This window comes from Anguilla rostrata, chromosome 1 (assembly GCF_018555375.3).
Source record: "Anguilla rostrata isolate EN2019 chromosome 1, ASM1855537v3, whole genome shotgun sequence".
Classification (NCBI taxonomy): Eukaryota; Metazoa; Chordata; class Actinopteri; order Anguilliformes; family Anguillidae; genus Anguilla; species Anguilla rostrata.
The window spans coordinates 11546949-11574868 of record NC_057933.1 but is presented as its reverse complement, the minus strand read 5'-3'; the positions used below and the strand labels follow the sequence as shown (position 1 = coordinate 11574868).

At 37.1% G+C, this 27920-nt stretch overlaps 1 protein-coding gene across 2 annotated transcripts; it reads right to left on the bottom strand.

Moving 5' to 3' along the window:
* Positions 1–27920, bottom strand: si:dkey-87k14.1 (leucine-rich repeat transmembrane protein FLRT2). Of its 2 annotated transcripts, none has more exons than XM_064322074.1 (3): positions 27740–27920; positions 7463–7811; positions 1–5059 (listed from the first exon to the last, which is right to left on the bottom strand). In XM_064322074.1, exon 3 carries the CDS (start codon positions 4636–4638, stop codon positions 2629–2631), a length of 2010 nt encoding a protein of 669 aa, XP_064178144.1. In that variant the 5' UTR covers positions 4639–5059; positions 7463–7811; positions 27740–27920; the 3' UTR covers positions 1–2628. The 2 variants fall into 2 exon arrangements, with proteins under 2 accessions (XP_064178144.1, XP_064178155.1); XM_064322085.1 differs by lacking the exon at positions 27740–27920 and adding an exon at positions 7991–8142 and having other exon boundaries at positions 7463–7807.

Genomic DNA, 27920 nt, shown 5'->3' with positions numbered 1-27920 from the left:
TCCAATTATTGTATTTATTATTTTCAAAAGCATCACTACTATATATACATTTGTGCAAAAACATTTAGAGGTTTGAAGGACTTGACATTGTGAGTTAATTTCAAGGCACATACATTTTACAACAACAATATTTGTTTAGGAGAACAAAAAACTTTGGTTCCTGATCAGCAGAATAAATTTCACCAACTGCATGACATGGACAACTAAATTGTATCAAAATGATCACTCATTATTTTGTGTTAATCTGTTAGCTCAAAATCTTTTTAATCAACAAAGCAAAAGACCAACAGCACAACATATTTTTCATTGAATAGAAAAATGTAATACCTTTTGAAGCTGGGGAAAAGTATTGACCAATTATGGTTTCAACATGTTTAATGAAGAAAACAATGACATGAGTATCAGTGAACTTGATTCTTTTGATGGAATATGAACATGTAAATACCTTCATGGACACTATTTAAATATCTGAGAAATGTAATGGAACATAGTGATTAACTTTATTATTATATTATTATTGTTGTTGTTATTATTATTATTATTATTATTATTAATAATAATAATAGCTTATCCTGAGCAGGGCCGCAGGGTAATAATAATAATAATAATAATAATAATAATAATAATAATAATAATAACAACAACATAGTTTTTTGAAATGAAAATAAAATAAAGATTAATTGTGCAATGTTGAACATATTCCTGGAAGATTAAGAGGACTGGCGGATGCTTGTATATTTTTGTATAATGATAAATATAGCACAAAAGCGTATGTTGAATCATAGCAAAACTTTAAATGTTAAAGTGTGTGGTGGACTGTATATGTCTGTAGAGCCAGTTTGTTCGGACTAGAGAAAGTTTTTCATTAGGCTTAGCAGACTGCCCTCTTTGATGGTTTCCTCTTTTCATTTGAAAATTTCAGACTTCCTGTCTGAGACATGCAAGTGTCAGCTTGAGACTTCTCTTTTATATATCTACGAAATTCATGGAATAACCACAAAGAAATGAAAGCAGAGTTTATTCTGGGAGACTTGTGGGAATAACTTTCTGATAATTAGAAATTGATAAGAAACACTTTGATGACCACAGAGAAGCTGCCATGTTTGTGTGTTTCTCTGGTTTGTCTGTGCGTGCGTGTGTGCGTGTATGTGTGTGTGTGTGTGTGTGTGAGAGAGAGAGAGAGAGAGAGAGACCACAAATTTTAAAACAATGCTGGTTGTGTCAGCTTGTACTTGTTACCAATTAAAGGGACTTTAAATGTACCTTATTTCATGGCCAGAAGATTTAAACAGAGGTACTTGAAATACCCAAACGAAGAATCATGTCCAAGTAAACCACATCATTGCTAATTTAAAACCTGAAATCATTAAAAAGGTTCAAAAATTCCAGGAAAGCATTTTCTTTTGAATTTTATAGTCTATTTATTACTACTACTACTACTTCTACTGCTACTACTACTACTACTACTACTAATAATAATAATAATAATAATAATAATAATAATGAAATTGATAGTTAGGTACTGGGTTGTGACTTATAAATTAAATATTCTCTGTGAAGAAAAGAGAACTTCCACTTTAAGTTGCAAGGTGCCTATTTTCTCAAGTTAAGGGAAAAAATATTTCTCATAAGTGATATTCAGAATAGCTTTCCTTGTGTATTTACTGTATTACAAACATTTCTATATACTTATAAAGCATGATAAGTACATGATTACTATGTACTGTGTTTTCCATCATCAAGTACATGTTTACTCTCTACTGGCCCACTACATAACATCAATGTTCTCTTTTGTGTTGGTAAGATGTATATAAGTAATCACCTAAACAAAGAAACCAAACATATTGCCTCTACACTATTAATATCAGAAATTCATCTCTCTTTAGGCTGAAAAAAGCTGCCACCTTGTGGCCTGTGTTCACAAGTCGTGGATTAGATGGGGGGAGGGGGTGGGAGGCGGGAGGGGGAGGGGGTTCCAACCTCTATTTTATATATAACATTTTCCTATTTTTTCTTTAGAAGATATTTAGGGGAAAATACAAAATAAAAATAAAAAATCTTGAGATTTTCACAATAATGTATTTCCTGAATGTCTGCCTTCATAATCTGTTCGTGCTCTTTGTCCCTTTAAAGCCCTTTAAAAATTATGTTCTGAAATGCTATGATTTATCTTCCTAATGCAGACTAAGCAGTACTGTTTATATCTGGTAACCAGCAGTCTTCTTACCAAATGCACTGCGAATGGGTTTGTCTCTCTTTTTTAATTGCTTCTGTGGTTAAGAAAGTGTACCGGCTTCCATAGTGTGGAAAAGCAAAACAAAACAGCTTCTGTAAGAAGAATCCAGGGAGCTTTGATTGTACAATTTCCTCTGTACAGCAATTTTTTTTTTTTTTTTTTTTATAAACATAAATGACTTATATTAGTATTTTCAACTCAAGTAATTTAATTTGAAGGAAAAAAACAAACAAACAAACAAGCAAAAAAAAAAAAACAATTTACTAATGAATAGAAAAGGTTGCAGTTTTCCACATTTTAGTCCACAGTATAAATTACAGAGTAGACATGTCTTGGAAATGATTTTTTTACTATTTTCTCAAGACAAATGTTTTAACATCTTCTGAATACCCTCATGTATGGCAACAGTCTGCTTCTGGAACATTGTTTTTGCAGTATGCTATGCTGTTGTTCCCAAATTGACAGTCTCTGAATCCAATGCCCCCATTTGGGGTGTAAATTGGTTGTATTCGGAAGTCTCCTTTAAGGAGCTGTTCATTATTTAAGGTGACTATCTGAAAACTGGTTTCAGTCATTTCAAGAATAGAGTTATCCTTCTTTGTTCCCGCTTCACAGTAATCATCTTTTCTTCTCCCTCGATTATATTTCCACTTTGATGAAGAGGACCTTCCTTTTTTGTGCATATGCCAGCAAAATATGCTCAACAACACCACCAGGACAACAACCACTGCTCCGCCTATCAGTCCAGCCAGCAGAAATGGAGAGCTTGGGTCCTGCTGAGTGGCTTGCTCTGGGCCAGTGGCCTTGTTATCAGAGCTAAAAGAAGCAGGCTTAGTCGTTGCCTCTGAACAAACTGTATTGTCGCCTGGACTGTAGTTATTGAAAGCGTCTAACGGGAATACACAGATGCGATATGTGGACTTAGGTTGCAGGCTGCCCAGGCTGAGTCTCTGATGGTCACCACTGATCATCCTCTCTTGCACGGTATCACCTGTCAGGCTGTGATCCATCTTTACCCAAGACACCTTAAATGCTGTGACATAAAAGACAGACGTCCAGCTTACCTGAATGCAGGTGTCGTTCACAACATGAAAGGAAATCTGAAGAGCGTCACGGTCTCGATAGGGAGGATTGGGAAGTTTAGTCCTCTCCTCGCTGCCACTGCTTGGCGTTGGTAGAGGAAGTGGGAGGGACGCAGGTGTGGACGAAGCTAGATCAGGTGGAGGTGAGAATGATACTACCCAGGCAGGCCTGGTGGAGGTGGCAAGGGGAGGATGCGTGGGCAGCTGGGTGAACCGCGGCACGGAGGGCGTGCTGTTTGGGCACTGGATCTGGTCCATATTCAGCTCTCTGATTACCATGCCACGTAGTTTCTCAGGTTTTTGGCACATAAATCCACGGACGTTGAGAGTCCCTGGCAGAGACTTTAACCACACGATGACCCATTTAATGTTGCAGTCACAGTGCCACAAGTTGTTTCGAACAGTAAGCTGTCTCAGGCTGAAAAGGCCATCAAAGACCCCCTCTGTCAGAGACTGCAGCTGGTTGTTAGAAATATCCAGTTTCTCGAGCTGGCGGAGGTTGGAGAAGGATGTCACAGGGATCTCATTCATTTGATTATCCTGCAAGTTGAGTTTGACTAAAAACTCAGCCGGCAGGTTTGGGGGAGGAGCGGTGAGGGAGTTGCGGGCTATGGACAGCTCTCTGAGATTAACCAAATCCTGGAAGGTACCCGAGGCTATCCCCTCGTCAGTGAGCAGGTTCCCGTCCAGGATCAGGCGCTCCAGCTCCGTGACGTTCTTAAACGCTTCCTCTGCGATGACCGCAATGCGGTTCTCGTCCAGGCGCAGCTCCTTCAGGTCCACTGGCAACCCAATCGGAACACTGCTCAGGTGGTTCTTTGTCAAAAACAAGAGCTTAAGGCTAACGGCTTCCCGAAAGGCGGCCTCCTCCACCCCAACAGTGGAGATGGAGTTGTCGTCCAGGTGCAGCTCCTCCAGCTTCGCGAGCTGGGCCAAGGCAGCCCTGGAGATGGTTTGGATGTTATTCTCCTGAAGATGGAGCACTCGAACATTTTTGGGCAAATTGAGAGGAAACTCATCCAGCTGGTTGCCGTAGAGATAAACCGTTTCGACAGAGGCGACATTGTGCAGCTCCACAGGAAATCCAGCATTGTTGATTTGGTTGTTGTGGAGGTAGAGAGTCTTGTAACCCTCCTGTATTCCAAGAGGCACTGATGTCAGACTGCGCTCATTGCAGTAAACAAAAGTTCTGTCACAGCGGCACTCTTCCGGACAGGATGTGGCCCAGTCGAACTGTGTGTGAAAACTCAGCAGTATGGTTATCCAAGATCTGAGAAACACAGGCCAGCATTTATTCCACACACGTGCTTGTAACTCCATTATTTATGATTAGGAGGGGCCTTGAAACTGTCAAAAATGAAATGTAATAAAATCCAACAAGAATCAGTTCTTTGAGAGCTCTTGCTGCTTACTTTGTTGTTGAGTACACTAAGTCCAAGTCATGTAGGGGGGCAATCCTATAATTGCCTATCCTAAACTCCCAATACAAGAGCAATAGGCTCATTAACCTGTGAGGGTCCTTTGCCTGCATCTGTACATGCTCGGTTAAAAGATGATTGCACAGCTCATCACATTTTGCTTTCAGCCCAGGGAGGACCAATTTAAAATCATGTGGCATGGAGTAAAGTGGGGAGTGCTCAGCTGGTTTGTCATGCAGGACTCCTCTCTTACACACTTGTCACAGGCTGCTGGTCCCTGACTGAAGAAGCCTCCCTCGGATTTGACATTTGGATCCAAATACCTAGTTTAATAAAAAATAGAGAGAAAATTAGTACTTCCCATGGCAGCAGTTCCTCATTAAAAACTCTTACACTCCTTGTTTCCACAGGTTTATGGTCACACTATAGCAACATTTTATTCCCTTTCACATAAATGCATTGTAGATTTATATGAAAGGGAATAAAACAATATATACAACCAACAGGTATAAAGGGAGGTATGTGAACTTCAATTCAGATGTTCACAGCTTATTCAAGTGATGTCACCTTGTGTAGAGATTTAATTTGTAATTATTGTTGTGTGTGTGTATGTGTGTGTGTTATATGAAAATCAGATATCACAAAATGTACTGAAATGTAAGTATAAAAAGGGTATTTTTTTCTGCCCTGTGCCTTAAGTTTTACTTTTATTTTGAAATGCCAATGTCAGTTTGGAAACTGAATCTATAATCAGGAATAAATATTCCCCATACATGTAAATCACCACTTTTCACAGAAATACAGTTTTAAATGAGCAGCAATAATAAGAAATAACAACATCAAATATAGTCTGAGAAAGACAAGAGTTGCTCAGCCTTGTACTACCCATATTATTATTATTATTTATTTTTTAATGTGTGGTCAAAAGGCTAACTGTGTAATTCATCCACTATTATGGAGGTGATCCTGCTTTTATCTGCCGTGGACAGAACAAAAAGGTTCTCAGGTGTGTTTGATATCAATGTGTTTACATCGATATAAATTATATTTGTTAATTAATTATTCTAAATATATTTTGCTGAGTTTTATGTACTAACTACAACTTCTCAAGTGAAACACAGCTAGAAAGTTTGTGTCCTACAGGCTGGATCTGATTGATGGGCCAATGCATAGTGGAAGGGTACACAGCAGAGTGTGCATAAGGTCACACAATTATTGCAGATTTAAATTCGGGAGTTGCATTTTCCAGATATATTACAATTCTTTCTGTCATGCAATTTAAATGTCACATATGATGGTCAATTTTTTTCCCTTTAAAGCTTTGAAGAATGCCAGCTTTGTTTTTGCTCCTAGATTTTATACAGTGCAAGAAGGTAAACATTTTGGAACAAAATCTTATTTGAATAATAATAATAATAATAATAATAATAATAATAATAATAATAATAATAATAATAATGGCAGTCTGTATCAGTAATGGTGTATTGTATTATTAAACTGCACAAATGGGGCCTCGATATTTAGCAAGATTTTACCGCATGGCTATCAATGTATCAATGGTTTTAATTCAACAAATAGAAACATGTAACTGTACCACAATTAAATATGGAACATGAAAAAGAAGGTCTTAATTTAAAATTATTAAAAACTATAAAAAATATATGACAACATAACTGAAGAAATGGCAGGTTATATTAATTTGGTATTAACCCAATACTGAAACTGTCAATGCAGAATACTGTGTTATGAATAATAGGTTAACTTATCACGAAGAGTGGTGCACTCAGCATTTTCCCTTCAGCCAGGGACCTTATCTTATTTTCTTTAAGCTGCACCATGATTAAATGGGTGTTTATTCTTCTAATACAGCTCTTAAAATAGGGTCTATATATATATATATATATATATATATATACACACACACATATACATATACATATATGATGATATGCCACTCACCACAAAAGGATTGAGAGTGGATTTAAGAGACATGTAATTAAAAGTTAACGATCACTATTAAGCAGAAATGGGAGAGTGTGGATCAGGTGAACTTCAAAGGCTGTGCTGTGAAGGATATTCAGCTGAATTAGGTCTTGCTGTGGTTGATTTATAACATTACAGACAGACCGGGAACTGGGCACGCATACAGCTTTTACCTGTATAGTCTCCGCAGACATCTTTTAAGGAAGCTGCTTTAATCCATTTATTTAATTATTTCTTTAGGAATAGTATTGCTATATCTAAGCACTGTGAACAGAATGTGAATAGGAAATGTCTTTTTTGAGGCACGCACACACACACACACACACACACACACACATGCACACACACTCACGCACACACGCACACACACACACACACACACATATATATATATATATATATATATATATATATATATACATATATATAGGTAATTTTTCACATTTCAATATACTTTTTTACGTGAACAACAATACGACTGAATTGAGTTTATTACAGTGGTGGCAATAAAAGCCTAAATGACTATAATGCAGGAACAAAGATCAATGCCTCCATAACTTGTTAACTAAAATGCATTGAAGTAGTTGAGTGCTCAAAAATGATCAAGGTTTATTAGCTAATTTATTTTATTGTCCAAGAATATAAGTTATTTTATTGGAGAAAAAAAAAAAAAAAAATTATATATTTAACCTAATACATATTTCTTTTTAAACAACTATTCCATATAAAACATTGATCTGTACCTGTACGGGAGAGGCTTTAACCTTCTTCATAATATATCCTCATGGTATTTGTGTGCAGCATGCCACTTTTCCTGTCTGTTGTCCTCAGAGTGTGGGCAGGCTTCACGCACTCAGGCTGCGCGTCGGTTTCCACGGCACCGGCAGTGCCCTTTGCGGCGCGAGCGGGTCAGCTCCGTGTCCTCCGGCGGCGGCGGCGGCGGCTGATCTGGCGTGCGGCATGCTGACGGGGTCCAGGGGAAGGTTCCGTCTCCCGCTCTCGCGCGCTCCTCCGTCGCTGCTGCTGCTGCTGCTGCTGCCGCCTCAGTCCTGTCACCCCGCGGCTCAGCCCTGCACCTCAGCTCCGCGCTCCCTTCCAGAGATTAAAGGATTACATTAGCCAAAGAGCTGGGAGAGAGACTTACTGCTCCCACTTCTTCTTCCCGGGGTCCCCCCCCCTCCCCAAAACAGTGAGCGTGCACTTCTCAAGACTCCGCTCCAATCCTCCGGTCATAATGACTCGCATTTGATTGTTTACTGCTAATGTAAGACTTGCCTTTCTCCCCCGGAACCCCTGGGAGATGTTTACAGTAATGAATTCGGTTGATAGCGATCTCTCCCTACTGCTCTCGTCCTCTCTCTCTCTCTCTCTCTTTCTCTTTCTCTCTCGCTCTCTCTCTCGCTCTCTCCCTCTCTCTCAGTGTTTCTCACTCTGTCCCTCCCACCCTCACAGAATAAAGAATGCTCCTTTGCCGTAACACAAAAGCGTCAGGAAATGGCTGAGGCTCCTCACCCCCCCACTGCCCACCCCCCTTTTTTTACATCTTGCCTTTCATTTTTAGTACGAGTCTTTTTAGACTATGCACTTTGGATGACAGAAAATTCAGTTCTAATTATTTCTTGGATAGAACGTAATACAGATCAGTAATATTAAATCACCCCCCTCCCCCCAAAAAACAAAAATAAATAAATAAATAAAATTAAATTTAGAAAAGAGAAAGAGCTGCACCTGCAATATTAGTATTGGTCCAATTGGCTGAAGTTCCCAATCCGATCACTTTTCTGGTCTCAATTCTTATATGGGCTGCTTCTTCCTAAAAACCCCTCAGTAAATCTGCTAATATTTTATAATTTTGTTTGAAAATGCAATAAAGCCAAAGGACATATGCTTGATGTTCGATTTTTGATCTTTCGACTCAGATGTACAACAGTACAATATGGCAGAGTGAGATGTGAACAGCTACGGGTCTCTTCCAAGCCTTGGATATCCAGCGGTTCTGACACTCAAGTGTCAAAGCCATCACAGGTGTCCTGCTGAGATGAAACCCATTCTTCACTCTTTTAATTTTATATGCTGCTGTGTGTAATTGAGATTTATGTAAATGAAGCCATCAGATGCAAAAGTTCAAACGCTTGATGTGACATACCAAAGAGAATATGTCTGAGTGCCTAAATATATAACCGAGGAGCGGCCCTCAAATCAGTGAAAAATTGTGGATATTTCGGAAGAATAACAGAAGTACAGGCTTTAGAACCTGTTCTATTACTGTCCTAGCTGCTCTTTCCAGAAGATTACCTTTGACTGCTCAGCACTGTATTTTTCTGCTATTCAGACATATCCACTGACAGTGTGTGTAATATCTTCTGTCTCCGCCCACTTCTGAAGACTGATTGAATCCCACTTGTGACCAGTTTGCAGACACAAGTTTAACTAGTCCACCTTAAAGAGGTGCCTGACTCTCTACCCACTGCTCCTGTACGTAATGAACCCCTACCACATCCCAGTTAGAAATCTGCAGCGGCAAAGACAACCATAGTCCCTCCTAATGCTTTAGGGAAGAGTGGGAGGAGAGGAAGTTGGGAGTGGAACGATATTTGGTATTAATATCATTTTGAGCATGGCCTAGGCTGCCCTTGCGCCATGATGGAGAGGTTTATAAGCTGGCCACTCATGTTTTATTCCAGAGAGCGGGGGGGGGGGGGGGCAGCTATCTTTCCCTGACCTTGATGTTTCCTTGCCAGCTCAATTAACATACACAATAAATGCTGCATGGAAATGGCTTGATATTGGCTATTGCTGTTTAATTACCGTTGCGTCCGCTCTATCAATGTAGATATCCGAGTGACATCAAAGTAACGACAGGAGGACAGATTAATGGATGGCCAATGGGCAAAAAAGCTATACGGCATGCTGATTATGTCATGCGTCATTGATCAACCTTATCAATTTGCAATCATTAGTCATGGATGACAAGGTGGGACGTGAAACTTTTAATGGATCATGATGTGGCGACTATGATGATGACAACGCATGTATCACAAAAAGAGCAGTCTCTGCTGCTTTATGAAAACAATTTAATTGTTTCTAGAAATTATAAACAACACAAAAATATATATATTAAAAAACATATATATACATATATATATATATAATATAAAATTTTTACATTTTTTTCTAGCTTCTTTGAGAAACATAATTTATATAATATTTTAACTTTTAAATAGTTTGTGATTCTCCTCAGTGGGGTTTCGGTTTAATTTTCTATACAACAGTAAATGCCACAGATGTTCTCTAATCCACACCACCCCCATACCCCCCCATGCCCCCCCCCCCCAACCCCCACCACTTTCCATTATACAAAATTCAATTTCCATCAAGATCTTTCCTGTTTTCTCTTAATTAAATAATGGACCACGGGAAACATGCATAGGCGAGGATCTGTTTATAATCTTTAAACAGATTGGCTTAAAAATCGGAGGGGCATGCGTCCATATCAAATGAGATCATGTCGATAAAGAATTTAAAACAGAACTAGCTGCTCGATTGAGGGGAGGGGTAGGGGAAATTACACAGGATTATATTAGAAGGGAATACTCCTACTGGATGTCATATCCATTGGATCAGCACTCTTCATTTGGCATTTAAGGTCTGTCACATAACAAAATTATATACTAAAAATAGTAATCCTTTTCTTTTTTTTTTGGATTGCCGCACCTCTGTGAGGGATTGTGTATTTTGCATATATATTTTCATTTATGTATATACATACTCATACATTAGTATTTAGAGTATGAGCTGTGATGCGCATGGCTGGCAATAGGCAAAGGACTGCAAATTCAACACATTAAATCAAGGTGGCAGTAGTGCACACCAATTGAATCCTGCATGCAAGGCTTGTCTGTAGAATATAAGGACAGCACATCTTGCATATCCAAACTGTACATAGTTGCAATTGTCGATTTTCTTAATTTCATCTCTTGAATCCTCATGTAAAAGACTTGCACTTGTTTGAGGCAGGTAAATGGAATTTAATGGTCATGTTAGTTTGCAGACTTGTCTTTACACAAGCATTGATCAGGAGCAGTACAGTTGGAAGAGGTGAAACATTTTAATATGCCAATTTAATTACTACTGTACAACGTGTCAGATGTTTAAACATGTACATCTGTGGCTCTCTGAAATGCACATCAAAGGATATTTCTTTCCACATGGTATTTGTTTGGTCTCATAACAAGAGCTTCTCTGCGAAATGTTGGTTATATTCCATGTTGACATTTACATGCGGAATACATTATGCATAATCTCATCACACTTGCATCACAAATCCTTGATGAGCTGCCTGTCAACCGGTCTCCAATTTCTGCACGCTGTCTGCACACAATTATACCAAATCAATCAGGTATTAAGTATTATGTCATCAGTGATTGGATGCAAAAACTGTAATCCCCGATGCAAAGTGAAGTGTATGAAAGTGACACAGTAATATATATTCCCTGCCTTTTTCTTATCATGTATGCCAGAGCAATAAAATATGCTTACAACAGAATGTGATACGGGATACTGATAAATTAGTTCACTATTTTAAAAATTCGGCTATGGGTGTGTAATACACTGTTTTCTATCAAAAGTGTCTTTGGGTGAGTCTGATCAAGTGAAAGAAAAATACAGGCCGTTCAAAAGAAAACATTCAGACCGGGGGCCACCAAACTCCTTGATTTATTTAATTAGCAGCTCTCTCGGTTTGAGGTGAATACGCACTGAAAATAAATGCCTCTACTGGGTTACTGCAGATGGATGTGCCTCGTATGTGCATCAAGCTGTAAAAACAGGGACTGGAAGCCCCCCAAAAAAGGCTTGTTATTCAGCAGGCACAGACAGATATACACGGAGAGGTCACAGTGAGGAGCCGTTAAGAAAGGTTGGATTTCTCCCTTTTATGTCACATCAGTTGTGAATGTCCCCGTAGAGGGTGAGCAAAGGAATTCACTATTCCAGAGCGACTGCCTCTGCTCAGCGAAACCTCCAGTAATTTAAGTCATCCTCACAAAATCCACTTTGTTAAAGCTCCACTCATAAAATACAAAAACAATCTTAATTTGGCAACCGTGAGCAAAATGCCCAAGCCATGATGTATATTATTGATGTTTTTCTCCATTCTGCATTCCTTTAGCTTATTGTTTTACAGTACGTTAAAAATAATGCATTCATATACTGTAGTTGGTAGCTTTCAGTTCATTAATGTATGACTATATTTCCCATAGTTATTTTCCCATTGTTATGGAAGCTAATATATATATATATATATATATATATATTTTCTAATTCGTCATACAGTCTTCTCTTGGGTTGATCTTTTCTTGATGGTTTTCAAACAGAGCTCTCCTGAAATAACACTTGGGTATTTGGTGCGATGATTTACGTTCTGTGTTACCTTACTACCTGGTAAGAAGTTTGTGTTTCACGCGCTGTGCATAACCCCCTCACCTTTTCCCACTGCCACCCATGTTCCAAACATTTATCTGCCTCATTCTTGTTTTGCTGACATCCAGTGGACAAGGTAAAATTGTCTCAACCCAGGAAGGACAGATATTTTGAGTCACACTCTCAAAAATGTGTTTCATTTGCAAAATGCAACACCAGGTGTGATTCCTGACATTTGAAACAGACTGACAGGTAGGAGGCTCCCCTGAGACAATGCTGCCTATGTGATAGGGACTTTCAAATTCTCCCTCTCCATGTGATGATATTTTTGTCTCTGATCTGCAAGCTGTGGCTATAAATCACAGATACTTTTCTCACTATAATTTCAAGGGTGAAAATAAATTTATAATAATACAATATTTAGAATAAATTCTGCTCTTGGCATTTAACCTCTTAAAACAATGCCAATGTCTGCTGTTTTATATGTTTTGTAGCAAATGTGGACAATTTTGATAGACTGTATTTAACAGTAATTTGAATATATAAGAATACATGTGATGGAGAGGTGTTTTTGATGTAAACAACGGCATATTTTATTGTAACATAGCTATTACTGAGCAATATAGCTATATATATGTATATATATATATTGATTTCAACAATTATATACCTATTTTCAGCAACATCAATTAGTTTTACAAACCATTATAACTTTTGGTTTAGCCAAGACAAGCAAGTCCATATCTGCTGTTAATATAATACCCAATATTATACATCATCTTAATGACACATAGGGAAGGGAAAAAAGTATTATAAATAATCTATAGGCTGAAATCCTGGCTAGTTCCACTACCATGCTGCTCTTGAGCAAGGCACTTTACCACAATCATTCAAATCGAAATGTATCCAAAAAACAGTTATCCAGTGAGGTCCATGCATAAATCAAGTCTGCGATGGTCATGACCACTAGTCTTGTTTAAAAATTAAAAGATTCACTGGCTATCCAGTGACCAATATACATGATCAGTTTTCCTTACTTCAAATCTGAAGAAATTGAAAATGTATAAGTGGAAAAAAACACATGGTTTTGGAAGCAGCACAACCAAGGTTTTGGAAGCATGGTTAAGTCTCATGTTGAGAGCCCCACGCAGTGCATTTAGTTTGCTGCCTTTAGTATAAGTGTGTGAACTCCCATGGGGTTTCCTCATTCCAGTCTAACTGCCCAGGGGATCTTGCAGCTGTATTGGCAAGTTGTTCTGTCCCTAGGGGTGCCTAAATGTGTCAGTCGGCACCATGCTGGTCCTACTTCTTTGGTACAGATTTGTGGGGGTCTTCTGAAATCGGTCAGCATGGCTTCAGGTGGGGTCATTTTATAACTGTAAATATTTTTCTCTGCCATGAATGTCCCACAATGCTGTGAAATTATGAACATTTGACTGAGTGCCCTTTTGTTTGCCGGTTGTGCCAAAGCAAGCTGAGGGCAGTGCAACCGACTGGGATGAGGACATAACAGCTTTAATTTAAGCTTTCTTATGTCATTTTTTATGCCCCCAGAGTTTTCGTTTTTCCATGTAGTGGCAGGTTCTAATCTGGTCCCAAATTGAGGCAGCATTGTATGTGATTGTCCCAACAGAAGGCTTGAGGCTGATCACCATGCCATTGTAATGCATTGACTTTTTAGGACAAACTGAGTGTTGCATGGTAAAACATGCAGCTGGCGTGTTTGGGCCTCGGGCAAGGGCAGGTGCCTTTGTTGTGTGCTCACATACTTGGCTCGACTGTTGCTGGGTTCTCACCGTCCACATTAAAGGCTATCTGATCTGGTTATCGTGTTAGCTCACAACAATTTCAAGTGGTCAGTTGTGTTCTGGAATACCTGATCATGGACCCCTTCCGGTGGGGTCAGAGGTCAACTACACATGAGCTGGTAGTATGAGGCAGAGAAGCACTATTTTCTTTGTGTGCATGCTGCTATATTTCTATGTTGAAGCTGTTGGGATTTTTTAAATTTTTATATTATTATTATTTTTTAACAATCTAGAGCGGGTTGTGGTGTTTCTTTATTGTCTACAACTGCCTTGCAATATTCTGAAATATCTAAGCTGGCATCAATGAAAAACAGTTCACTTAGACAGCAACTGGGCAATACTGGATTGTTCATTTGAGCAATCATGTCAGTTGTGAGGGAAGTAGCCACATAAATATAGCACAACGGTTTCTGAACAGATTTTCTTTCAATCTGCAGACAACTTAACTGTGCTTAAAATAGCCCTGAAATACATGCACCAAGCAAATGAGTTTAAATTAATGCTTAGGGATTTCAAGGTAGTTAAATAGTTAGAGGTTTCAGGTTGAAGTCCCAGGTGGCACATCATTGTAGCATTATATCCTTGTGCCCTAGGGCAAAATATTTAGCCTGAATTGTAAAATGGCAGTAAAAATGGACTGCATGAAAAAAGCTGAGTAAGTCACTCTGGTGAAGGGTGACCTAAATGTGGTTAAGGGTGTGCTAAATGTGAGTGTATGTGCTACTTCTCACTATCCAAGAAACGTCAATTATTAAAATATGACTTCGGACAAAGCAGTTATATAATACACATTCTATATAGCTTTCTTCTGTCTTGCGGTATTACAGATTTAAATGTGCAGACCTTTTCTAAAATGTGCAGGCATTTTGGAATTAAACATCTGTTTCTTATACAACGGTCATGCACAAAAACATGGCCATTTCTGATTGACCCACTTTGGCAATAACAGAAGATGAGATGGAAGAGACATCGAAATAAAGACGATTCTAGGCTAATGTAGATTTATTATTTCATCTCTCCATTTGAAAACATGTTTTGTTTTATTCTAAGACTATAAATAGTTCCGCCACCTTTTACTTTATCATTCCAATTATTCATTCTCACTTTCTTGCCATCAGACTGAAATGTCAGTCAGACAAAGATGGCGAGTTGGTAGATAACTTCTTGTTTTCCATATGGCATCACTGAAGCAATAAGCCCTTTCCCAATCTGTAATTCCATCTGGTCATTTTGGTAGGCATTCAGTTTTTTTTTTTTTTTTCCTTTCAGCTTCTACATGTTAAAATTTCATCCATATTTGTGAGTGCCGTACAAATAATTACATTTAAATCATCCATATAATGGCACAATCAGTGGAGATATGCATTTTCTGTCTTTATTTTCCCACCCCATTCTCACCACTGACCATTGTTGTAAGTAGGCCAATGAATGATGGTAATGTAAGATATATTAATGATAAAGATCATTTTCTGCTCTAATTATTTACTAGCGGGTCAGACCCAGGAAGATAATTCTTTCTCAGGTGGCATTGGGCCGAAAAACAGCGTCTGCCACCCTGAGCAGATTAATTGAAGCATACTGCTGCAAATGAATCACATATGGCTAATATCCTTCTGCCCAGCTTCCCTCTGAAAGGCAAAATGATCTCTCTAGGCCTACTTTACTGCACTTTTCCGTTTCTGTTCACTACACGAGGAGCAGCCAAGGTCACTGCTAGAGCCAAACTTTGAAATACAGGACAAATAATGAATTATATAATTCATATATCTTATATTTTAACGCCGCTTGCGGTTCACATAATGGCACATTAGATTAATTGCCGCAGTGCACAGAAGCAAAAGTCAGGGCACCTGTCCCATCTCAGCAATACATCAACATTAAGAAATCAGTGCTTAATGATTATTCAGTGGCACTCTTAAAGGCTGTAAAAGCCAAAGGTACATTACTACTCTGGGGAGAAGTCCATTCAATTTATTCTTTTTTTTTGTTTGTTTTTCAGGCCTACCATAAGATCAAATAGGTATTAGGCAACAAGTTACCTCTAGGATTGACACAAAGCATAGGAATGTTGAAATCATGATTTTTTAAAAATGACATTCAGATTTTGGCTAACATATTCAGTGCATTTTCCCCATTTCAATTTACACAACAAAGACTAATAAAAAGAAACAACTGCAAAACAATAATAGACATAATTTGCTACACTAGTTGTACATGCATCATATATAAAAACAATTAAAGCATATAATATAATTAGGAACATTAGAAATATATATATATATATAGTCTAAACAATGATCAAAATAGCAGAATGTCTTCATTACTTTACATAACTTCAGCTGTGTTAAGAATTTTTCAATACAGTGTATTTTTTCATTACTTGTGTCTGATATACTGACATTTACCCATGATTGTGATATGGACTGCTTGAACAAAACTGTTAACTAAGGGCAGTAGTACAGACTTAACACAGGCAGGCTGTAACTTAATGTGTTAGGGGCATATATCAAAACTGCAATCTGTTCTCATTGAAACAAGCCAGCATAACGACTGTACCATAAATTGTGGCATGTTTCTTCATAAATCAAATATATAAATAAATCACACACTGGCAATGCATTGTGCTAAGTAAATGATTTAGTCATTTCACATTCTTTTTAGTTTTGTTGGCGCATTTCATCTTGAAAGCTATGGTTTTACATTTTCTAGAGCTTTGGAACTTTTTTTGGTAAACGGACATGTGATATGTCTTAAGGGTTACTGTACATCTTGGCTTGGTGCCCAGTCAACTGACAGTTTATAACAAGAAGAACTTGTTTTTTTTTTCTTTCTCTTTTTCAAATCAATGGCCCCTTTATATTGTCTTCACACGGGGAACATGAAAATACAGTTTGTATTTACTGACAGCAGGCTTCAAAGACATGTCGAAGCTAGCAGGGCCCTCATGCTCCAAAGTATACATCACATTGCTGAAGCACTGGCAGAGAATGATTGTTATTATTATTTTACAGACAGGCAGTTGAACACTTCAGTCAAGCACAGGTATGTCCATGCGACAGTAGAGGGAGAGTAATGCAGCCATTTCCTGTCAAGGTCACTGACAGCTTCAATGAAATAGTACCCACGCCACCATGTTTATCTATCAACCACTAATGAACTACATTTTGACAACATTTAATTACAAAGATAATTGTTTCATGGATCCTGTCTCTCTTAATCTTTCCCGCACTTTAATGCCTTTCTCACTCTCTCCGCCTATGACGGCACATCTAGTTATTGCGTCCCATTCTTTTAAATGTGATCTTTTCCCCTCACTGCCTCTCAAAAGCCAAACAGTTCATATATACAGCACAAATCCCAATTGATCCATTATTTGGCCAATCATGTATAGTAGCTCTTAACATCTGAAACAGCCAATTGCTGTTTCATAATAATAATAATAATAATAATAATAATATTAATATTCATATTAATAATAATAATAATAATAACAAATTGGTTTCAGGAAGAGGCTTGTAATAAAATCTAAAATGTGCCTGTTAAAGTAAAATTTGGATGAAATAAGAACCACTTCATAGCTTGCGTATTCCGTGGTTCCAAACAGTTCACCGACTCAAGTTAATTAGTCTCTGGTATTGATTTCACAATAATGTGTATTTATAGAGGTACAAGAATCACTTGTACATCTGGAGAAGTGTGCAATGAAAAAAAAAAAACTGCATTGTCATCGTGTCAAGTACAGACGAAGTTTGAGGCTGTAAATGGAGAATGTGTTTAATTGTTGTTTCTTTCAAACTTTGTTTTATACCAGACCATTTTTCAACGTCTGTAATCACTTCTCTGGAGGTCAGCTAAATCTGTACTTCCATCAAAAACTGTACTCCAGTGAAAACATCTTATCCAGCTTTCATTTCACATAACATGTTTTTCTCTAAAACCTCTATGTTTATTTATTTATTTATTTATTAAGCCATAAAACAGTGTCAACATTTGGGATGCTATATTTTCAGCATGATTAGCTCTATTTGCACTGATGTTTGTGGAATTTTTCATCAGTGAAATTGTGTAATTAGCAGTTTTTCAAACAAAGCTTAGAATAGGGGTTGATGGGTGGATGTCATTTTCCTTGATGTTTACTAAATAAATCAATCAATAAATAAATAATCTTAGTATCTAGTATGTATGAAGTGTATAAAACAGATAAAATATGTGCGTCAATAAGAACTTGCAGAGATAATGGAAATAACGATAACACATGAGTTAGTTATAGATGAGTATGCCCACACAAAATCATGGTGTGTCCCTAAAAAAAATTTTTTTTTTTAAAAAGGAAGAATTTAAGTCCTGAGATTTTGAAGTACTGAGTATAATGTATAATTATGGAGTTTTCAAGTAATTCATATTAATTCACCAAGAACATACAGACTTTGATTCCCAACAAAGGCAAATAAACAATAATATCACATCACCTAATGCAGCTTGCATAGTTGGCAGATTAAGCACGTTTAAGCAGAAAATGAAATTGAAGAATTTATAATGACAATGCTAGGCTTCCAAGCAGTCCAAGGCTTCACGCCAAGGCTTGCTAACCCCACGCACTCATTAGTATGCTGCAAAGTAACACAGAGAAACAGCCAAACTTCTTACGAAAAGCAAGGGTGAGATGATTCTTTACAAATGTACATTTTAGAGCAGAAGAGTTTTTAAACTGCAAAACACAACATACAGCATCAATCTGTCCTCGCCAGCATATATCTATCACACCATTGCTGATGCCTATTAGTTTTTGTTCCAGATATTGGCCTACTTTCAGTAAAAAAATAAATTAATTAATAAAAAACTAGCAGCATAGTCCATGGAATCAAAACATATCTCAGACCAGCCCAGCACAGTATCAGCAATGTAAACCCACATGTTACATGCTAATGATTTCGATTTGTAACCAGGCAAGGGACATCATGGGCTGTGTCTTGTGAACATGCCGTAATAAAGATCACAGACTCTTTGACTTGAGATTGACGTATGGGATGGACCCTTATTGACCGATATTCCATTCAATTCTATTGAATTTATTTAAATCATTCCCGTTTTAATGCACCATCATAAATGTAGCCCCGCTCCCTGCTTCATTTTTAGAGTGTAGCATAATTGTTGGGGAATTGGGCTTGTGCTCTTCAGGTTGAATGCTTGATTCCCAGGTGGGCTGCCGCTTTTGCACCTCTTAACCTAAATTGCTTAACCCGCGATGCTTCAGTGAATACCCAGCTGTAAAAATAGGTGGCGAATAAAAAGAACGTCAGCTGTGCCAGTTGTTCTTGAGAAGTGTGTTTGCGAAACGACTAAAATGTAAATGTGGGAAGCTGCAGAAAAGCACATTTGATTGCAAAACGCATAAAGCTGCCTTACACTTTTTCACTCTATAATCTATCATCTGCGCTGTAGGATCAGTCCGGTCACCCACTCAACCAAAGAAGTGGGCATTGAACAATGAGGAAGGAAATACCCTGCTGAATGAATGATGCTATGACCAACTGTATGCCTGCCCATGGGACTTGCAGTTGCAGTCAATACTGGCATGGCTAGGATTTGATTTCAAACCACGGGACATATAAATGTCTTGAAGACAAATGCCTGAGCTTGATGTAGGATCCAAAAGACGAGGTAACACAATTTATTTTGTCAATATTACGGTTCATTATTTACTTAAACATTTGTTTTTCTTCAGTCTGTGATACCATCACTACTGTATGTCATCATGTGAACGTAATGTTCTCTTGATGAACTGAACAAGTGCAATTCTGCTTTAATACTGTAACCGTTGTGCATTTAGATTATTGTACTTGTGGAATTGTCTCCCAATTTACTGCAATGTTCCAATATTGAATTGGCGTGATGTAGCCAATATAGGCACACAGTATAAGAATGATTTTTCATCTGGATGATTTTTCATAAGAACGATTTTTCCAAATTAAATAAATCATATTAACTGTAAGCAGAAATGTCAACAATGTATGTGTGACCATTTAAATAACATAAAAAAGAAGGGTACGTTGCCTGGGTTGTGGGTTTAAAGCCAAGGAATGGCTCTTGTGGTTCTTTACGTTCTTTTTAAAATGTATTTATTATATATATATATATATATTTTTTATTTTATGGACCCTGACATTCAGTTTACTGAGTTAGAAGTGTACTTGAAACAATATATATATATATTTTGGTATTCCATCAAAACATTTTGATTTTTCATATTTGCAATTTTCTGATTCTGGGAATATTTTTTCAACTCTCCCAGAACATCCTGGGTTTGCCAAATGAACCAGATACAGCATATAGAAAAGTTTATCATAGGTAAAATGTTTTATTGTAATAACCGCTATTCTTTCTGAAAATTTAATTTTATTCTGGCACAATTACATCATTTTCTTCAACTCATTTTTAGCACTGTAATTCCAAAACAATCATCTATACAGAGCTTAAACTGATTTAAAACAGATTCAATTGCTTATTAGACAAAAACATGACCACTTAATATTCTCGAGCACTCCCAAAATATTTATGAGCAAAACATAGCCAAATATATAGAAATACCACGGACATAGCTACTCATACTGTATTTACAAAGAAGAAAGGATGAATAGATGAATAAAACAGAGGGAAATGAAATAGGCTGGGAAATAGATACCATCTGCTTGCTTCACCCCTTTCATTATCATAAATCTCATTTAAAAATTTAAGTTGTGATCTTAAAATAGTTTGCAAATTCTAGATACATATGTAACTGAAAATTTCACGGTTCACCACTAGAAATGTAAAGGAAAAATATTGCATCGAAATGTCTCTCGTACTCCATATGCATTGTAATCAGTGGCATATTATTTTTTGTTGTTTCTGGCAGGGCAAATGACTTATACATTATGACTTCCAATAAACTCATTAAAATCATTGCCTGTGTGAAATAGTTTCCTACATGCATTTATTGTGCATCATGGAGGTCTGGCTCCTGGTCTTAATCCCTAACTTGAACCCAAAATCCAGTACTTCACAGTTTGAGTACAGAAATTCAACTCAACACTATGTTTAGCTTTTATCTTCAGTCTGGAAAAAAATAAATACATCTTATGCATTATTTTCTTTTTTTGCATGTAGTTGTAGCGCAAAAAAAATGGAATGGATAAAAATATATGATATACTGTATGTAAAATATGAATATGCATTCTTTTCAGCAATCTATTCTACTACCATTTACACTTCACACTTCATATTGCTTCATATTAATTCACATGAGTTCATACATTACTTATATTTTCAGTTGTTATACATTGTTCCAAGGCTGTTTTGCCTTTCCCAGCCAATATTGTTGGACTCCTGGGAACCGCACTCAAGACTTCATTTGGGTTAGTGTGCATTACCTGCATATAAATTGGAAGTGCTTGACCCCCAGTGTCATAATTTACGGCAAAGTCTTACAGTCGCTTTAATGGGCTCTTTCCCTAAAAGTGCAGGCTTTAGAGAAATGCCAGTATATTATGTCACAGTGTCTCTGATGTGTGCATTTCATCTAGACAAACAGCATTATCAAAACAAATTGCTTCAAAGAGTATTTCATTCTCCACAAAAAGGAACTGTCTTTGATTAGCATAGGCTTATACGTGATGGTGGTATTTGATTCAAGACATGAGTACTGAATCATGGATTAAGCTTTTTTTCAGACATAATAATTGCATTATAGCCATGATGCTACTTGTCTGTTACAGTTAATGTGATTCCTTGGAAATTGTTTCCATTATTTTTTTTTTTTTTTTTTTTTCCAAGCAGTTTCCAAAGGCTTTAAGTAGAATTGATGTGGTAATAGGAACCCCCAAGAAATAAATAAATAAATAAATTATAAGTAGCACAAAAAGTCCTCTTCCAGAGTTTGCATGTTGAATTTAATGATTACACTACATAAATAAATAAATAAAAGTGTTCTACAAGGGATTTTTGAAACTTGACTCTGACACGATTTTAGGTTTTTACCACATGATCAGAACTTAAACCATTCCTGTGGCAGGATGGGAAAGCCCTGGGGCCATGCAAATTTTATAAGTTGGCAAAGTTATTCAAGATGTTATAAAAATGTCCTACTAATAATGCATAAGGGCAGTAAAAGGGGAATAAAGGCCTACACGTCAAGCAGAGGCACCGCAATGTGCTGGTTAATGGTACAGAACCAGAGGCTGTATCTTGGCAGGAACAATTCAACTGTTCAGTTTATTTATTTATTTATTTTTGGTTTATCAAGTACCTACGGAGAACAGAACATGTTTCAGCTTGCCTACCCACTTATGAGACAGTTATATATATATAACGTCAAAAATCCTTGAAAATAGCACATTATTATCGACTATTATTCGTAAGAGTATGCTCTCGTTGGAATGCCAGAAACTAACAGCCTGTCATATTGCTGCATTATCTTTATTAATGAATATTTTTTTTAGCAGTGGTACTATTTCAGGACCGATACAACTTTCAAAAAAGGGGGGATTCTTGCTGTGTTGACTGTAACTGACCTGGAGTTGTGCTGTGCCAACACAAACTGACTCGCTTCTTGGAATCTTTCAATTTGCAATAATAAATCACAGTAGGAAGCAATTGCTGGGCGATCTGCTGAGGGTCTGAAATTCAAGCCTGCTTCACAGGGGGGGGTGTGGGGGCACCCTCAAAGAGAGCCGGCTCCCTGGAGCATTTCCATGCTATTTAATCACGTCTCCAACCAGCTGAACAAATGGGAATGGATGCTGTTCCCACCTCCAGTCCTATCTGTTCGAGTGGGCAAAGAAGAGAGACAAATTCCAGCGAGTATTGTTTATGTCACAGAAGAGATGGGATGTAGAGTGTGTTCAACTGCAAGGAACGTACGTTTTCACAAAGCAAAGAAAGAAGTAAGGAAATTTAAGAAGAAAGCCACAGCCACGCTGTTTTCAGGGACTACAATTTCAGTGCCCACTGATGTTTAAACAAGCAAATGCTGAATTTGCAATGATGGATTTACGGTGTTTTATTTTTCTACAAAGAAACGTACAGCCAGGCAGTCAGCTAAATGGGGGAAATGCAAAATAAGCACCCAACAGTACTACTGAAATTCATACCCTGAAAGGTGTACCCCCAAATTAATAAAGCATGCACTTGTTTAATCAAAAGAACAAAGTGTAAGGAATATGTTTAAAATAGAGTTGAACTGGGTGAAATAATCAGGGTTTAAATGCAGGGATATGTGTTACGCATAAACCATACTGTGATTTTGAATGGACGTTTAAGGGTTACATCCTTGAAAAAAAAAAAAAAAAAAAAGTTTTATTCCAGCTAACATCTCCATGGAAACATAAAATGACCTTTGTAAACTAGTCACCAATGGAGAAGCACCACATTCTTGCACTATGAGGCATACACATTACACAATACAATGGATAGCCTGTTACCTGGCACAAGTCATGAGGACACGTGCTCCCATAAAATGTTTCCTGGGGGTAATTAGAAAATGTAATGTACTGTAATGGGGAGGGGAAAAAAAACATATATATATATATATTATATGTGGAACAGAACTTACAAGCTGATGATGCATAAAATAAATTAACTTTACATTACAGAAAATATGATAGCACAATCGGCACAGAAAAAGAAAAGAAAAAAAACCTTTACATGCAATGTGCTAACAGCAAATGAATGAACTCAAATTGCATCCCATCTAAAAATGTTTTTCTTATTTAATTTAATGTGATTTTTTATGTCTTCAAATGGTACATAAAAACTGAACATGTCTCATTGCCTAAGAAAAATTAATTTTGTATAACATCTCCATATTGCTGCATTGTAAGCACATTGAACTCCAAACAGAGTTGTATACAGTTTTTTATGTTACATTGATTTATCTGTTCTATGTCCATACAGTAGATCTGTGGATCTAACGGGCCCACAATATGTGTCCAATCCATGTCCAATGGAGTTGTGCTATTATTATTATTATTATTATTATTATTATTATTTAGATTTTATGCAATTATATTCTGTAGATTCTGTGACTATACATTTAATAAATTATATAAAATTTGGGATAGATTCTTCATCCAAAGTCCCCCCGATTCCTGGCCATAATTTTCCGCATGGATTTTCTATATCAATAATGAATGTTGTGCGTTTAAAACTATTTTCATGAAATAGTATATATATTATATACTCCTTCCCACTCTACAGCCCACCAGTTGCACAGTATGTACTACAGGTCTGCACAGCTCATCTGGTGGACTACAGCCACTCTTACATGGTGAGAAACACAAGCATACCGACCAAAACTTTCCTCCAAAAGTGACACTGTGGCAAATTACCAGTCCATTTTTTATTATGAAAAACTCACCAAGCAAACACACAATACTATTTTCAATCAAGTAAAGGTTAGAAATGACTTTTAATTAAATCTAGGCCCAAGTTTGATCTGAAAAATATAGGTAGAATTAAAATTTGAGAATGTGTGCTACAGCTGTGTGGCTTTTTTCTTGTTACTGTTCAATTGTTTCCTTCCTTGTATGGCATTTGCTGTGTCTGCCATATATCAGTTTTCTATTATATAAATATTCACAGCATAAATTACTGTAATCATATCTATTGGCTTGTTTAGAGAAAAAGAGCGAAGATGTCACTTTTAATTTGAATTCAAATCTGCTGCAGTGCTATGAATAGGCATAGGGCGATCATCAGTAAAGAGCTGCAAAGTACTGTATAAATGTTTGGGAGCAGCCTGAATGTCTGTGGTCTTCATAGTAAATTTGGATTTGAAACATGTAAACATAACACCAAAATCATGTAGTTGGACATACACGATTTCAAAATCCCCACACACGGTGTTATGCATTTTAACTGGGGTCGTAGTGTCAGACTATAAACATAATTATTTCCACATCCAATCTGCAAAAAAAGCTGAGAAGCTGGAGCATGTTTTTGTCTTTCTCATAGAAAATTAGGTCATTCTCTTGTAACTTCTGGTTGTCTTTCTGTTTCAACATGTCACTGGAAATATGTTGCTTTAGGTTAATGGAGGTAAAAGTACTTTCACACGCACATGTTGTTACTTTAACTGAAAGTCAATACTCTGGAAACTATTTGACAAAGTAAAAGGGAAAAAAACGTTCTGTGTGTGTGTGTGTGTGTGCGCGTGTGCGCATGCATGCATGCATGGAGGTGAGCATCATATTTTAGGAATATATTTAAAAACTCACATCTATCTGTGTTGCAGTACTACTCATTAATATTGCATTTAAAAACATTATTTTCAAAATATTTCATTTGTATTTTATTTGTATTTTATTCATTGAATAGTGGAAAGGTGTTGAAGCTTCTGATTGTTTGCTAGTATTCCAGGCACATTCCTATTAAAAATATACATGTCAATCTGGTTTATCAATATATGATGGTTTATCACGTAAGACCCATTCAAAGGATAGAGAAAAAGTGATCTCCACATCCATTTAAAGGAGAACAACAGATATGTTGAAGCAGCAGTCACAGTTCATTTTTACATTCTCTAAGGGTGATGCTTTACACTATGCTGGTTTACTGCCAGCAATGGCCTACTAATGTGAAAGACACAAGGGGAGGAGATCCACTTACTAAACAGTACTGTTTCAGTCAGGTAATCAACTGAGAATGGCATTGCAATTTGACCTCAATGAGTACCGTATCATTTCTCTTTAAAACAGAAAGTGCAGACATCACCATGAAGATGAAAGGTTCAACCTATAACCTTTCTAAATTGGTGAAAGTTGCAGGGAAGACATCTTTCAAATAACATGTCCACTTTTTCCTTATATTGATGACTTTAAAATAAATAAATAAATAAATACATTTTCCATGCAGGAATACAAACAAATAACTTGTAAAAAAATTATGTTCTATTTTTTCCACACATGAATATTATTGTTTTCTGGCCAAGATTCTAAAGCACATCCCATTGTTTAAAAGCACTAATGCTTGCTCTTTTGAATAGTGTTTCAATGGCCATTCCTTCTGACTTTTAATGACACAACATGCAGACATGCAGTTTTCCCCCTTTACTATGCAACAAATTTTACACTCGCAGCTACACAGTTTACCTTCTAATTCTTCTGTGAAATAAATGCTAATTAATGGTTCCTGCAGCCCATTAGGCATATCTCAACGGGAGGTACACAGACAGATGTGCTCTTCTGTCAAAAATAATTTGGACTTTGAAAAATAAAATACAGAAACTGGAACTCCTGCTAAGGGGTAATTTGTATTTTACTGTCTAGACCAGGTTCAGCAGCATTGTCTCAGAAACGGTGATCCTGAGTCAGTGTTAAACTTATGATGTCCTTACATTTGTAACCGTTTACAGGACGGAAATATATGAAACATTTGTGTAACAGTCATTCTAACTGGCATATAGAGCAACTGTACCATGAGGGTGACTGTATTATTTTCCCATAAGCACAATGGCGTCAGCCACCTGTCAGCTAATGCCATTGCTAAAATCACACTTAAGCACTGCCACACATTCCATAGTACAGTCATTATTGATACAGTTGCTTTTCAGTTGCCATATGAAAACTATTCCGAAACAATGTAAGCTCATTTTCAGGTATACACCTTGTTCAAAATTGCTTACATTAATTATCTTCATTGAGCAAATTCAAAAGGAAAGCAACAAGCATATAAGAAAAGCTACATAATCAACAGTTGGAGTTCCTGGTCAATTCTCAGAAGGAAATATAGCACAAACAAATCAGGATATGAAAACAGATCCACCGGAATAAACGTAACTCTGTACCTCAGGTGTATACATTATCTGATTGTTCCGAGATGAAATACTGTTGAGATATAGCAATGTCGGGATCCCGTAGAAAGTAGTAGAACACAGTAATGACTTACAAGGACAAGTCATTCATTTTCATTCTGTCAAATGAAAAGCTTGATCTTTCTTTGTTGTTAGTGTCTCATAAGTACAACAATGGAAATTCCCAGATGTGTAGGGAAGCCTCACATGATTAATTTCATTGATTTATTTAAATTTATTTTGTATAGAAGGATTGGAATGTGCCTCAGGTTATGATAATTACATGCACTGACTGAAAGTGTTCTGTCAAACAGTTTAATTAAGGATAGGTTAAAATAAATAAATAAATAAATAAATAAAAAATCTAAGTGCTTGACCCACAGGCCCTTGACCCCCTGTTCCTGTTCGAGTATATCACTTCAGTCACTGAATTACATTGCATGAAATGGCTGGCCATGGAGCAGAATTTGTTGTAGTATTTCTTTTAAAGCATCATTGGTTATTCCCAAGGAAATGTATTTCTAAAACACAAGCTGTTATGCATCAGCCAAGATTATTGTTGCAATAGCTTATAAAACTGCAATTTTATATCAGATCATATACTGAAAATAAATATCATGTGGCCAACATGATTTGCCTCAAGCAATTCCTTCTTCAACAGGTACAAATTTTGCTTTCAAAACTGTTTTCCAGATGCATTATGTTCCACTTTCCTGTTATTTTTTGCAGCCTATTGTCAAATAAGAGAGATCTGGTTCAAGTTGTTATGATCATTTTTGATAGTCGTTATTGCACTCCTTACATTTTTGTTTTGGCCTCCCACTGGTATCCCATTCAAATCAGAAAAAAAACAATATCAGAAATAAATCAAGCATTGCCAGGCTGAAATGCAACAGTGTGCCTGCTTATGCTCTCTTTCGCCCACTACATTCAGTTCGCCAGCTAATTGCGAGAGCGCTGCTTACCTTACAGAGGCTGTCGGTTTGGGTGAGGTTCGGGAGCATGAACTCCTGAGGTTGTGCAGGCATCCGCTGGGTCACTCCTCAACTGTGCGCGAAAGACTCGTTAACTTTGCGAGCGGCTACAAGTGCGCAGCGCCTAGGAACTCCAGGCTCCGCTCGGTGACTGAGGGGCCCTCTCAGCGAG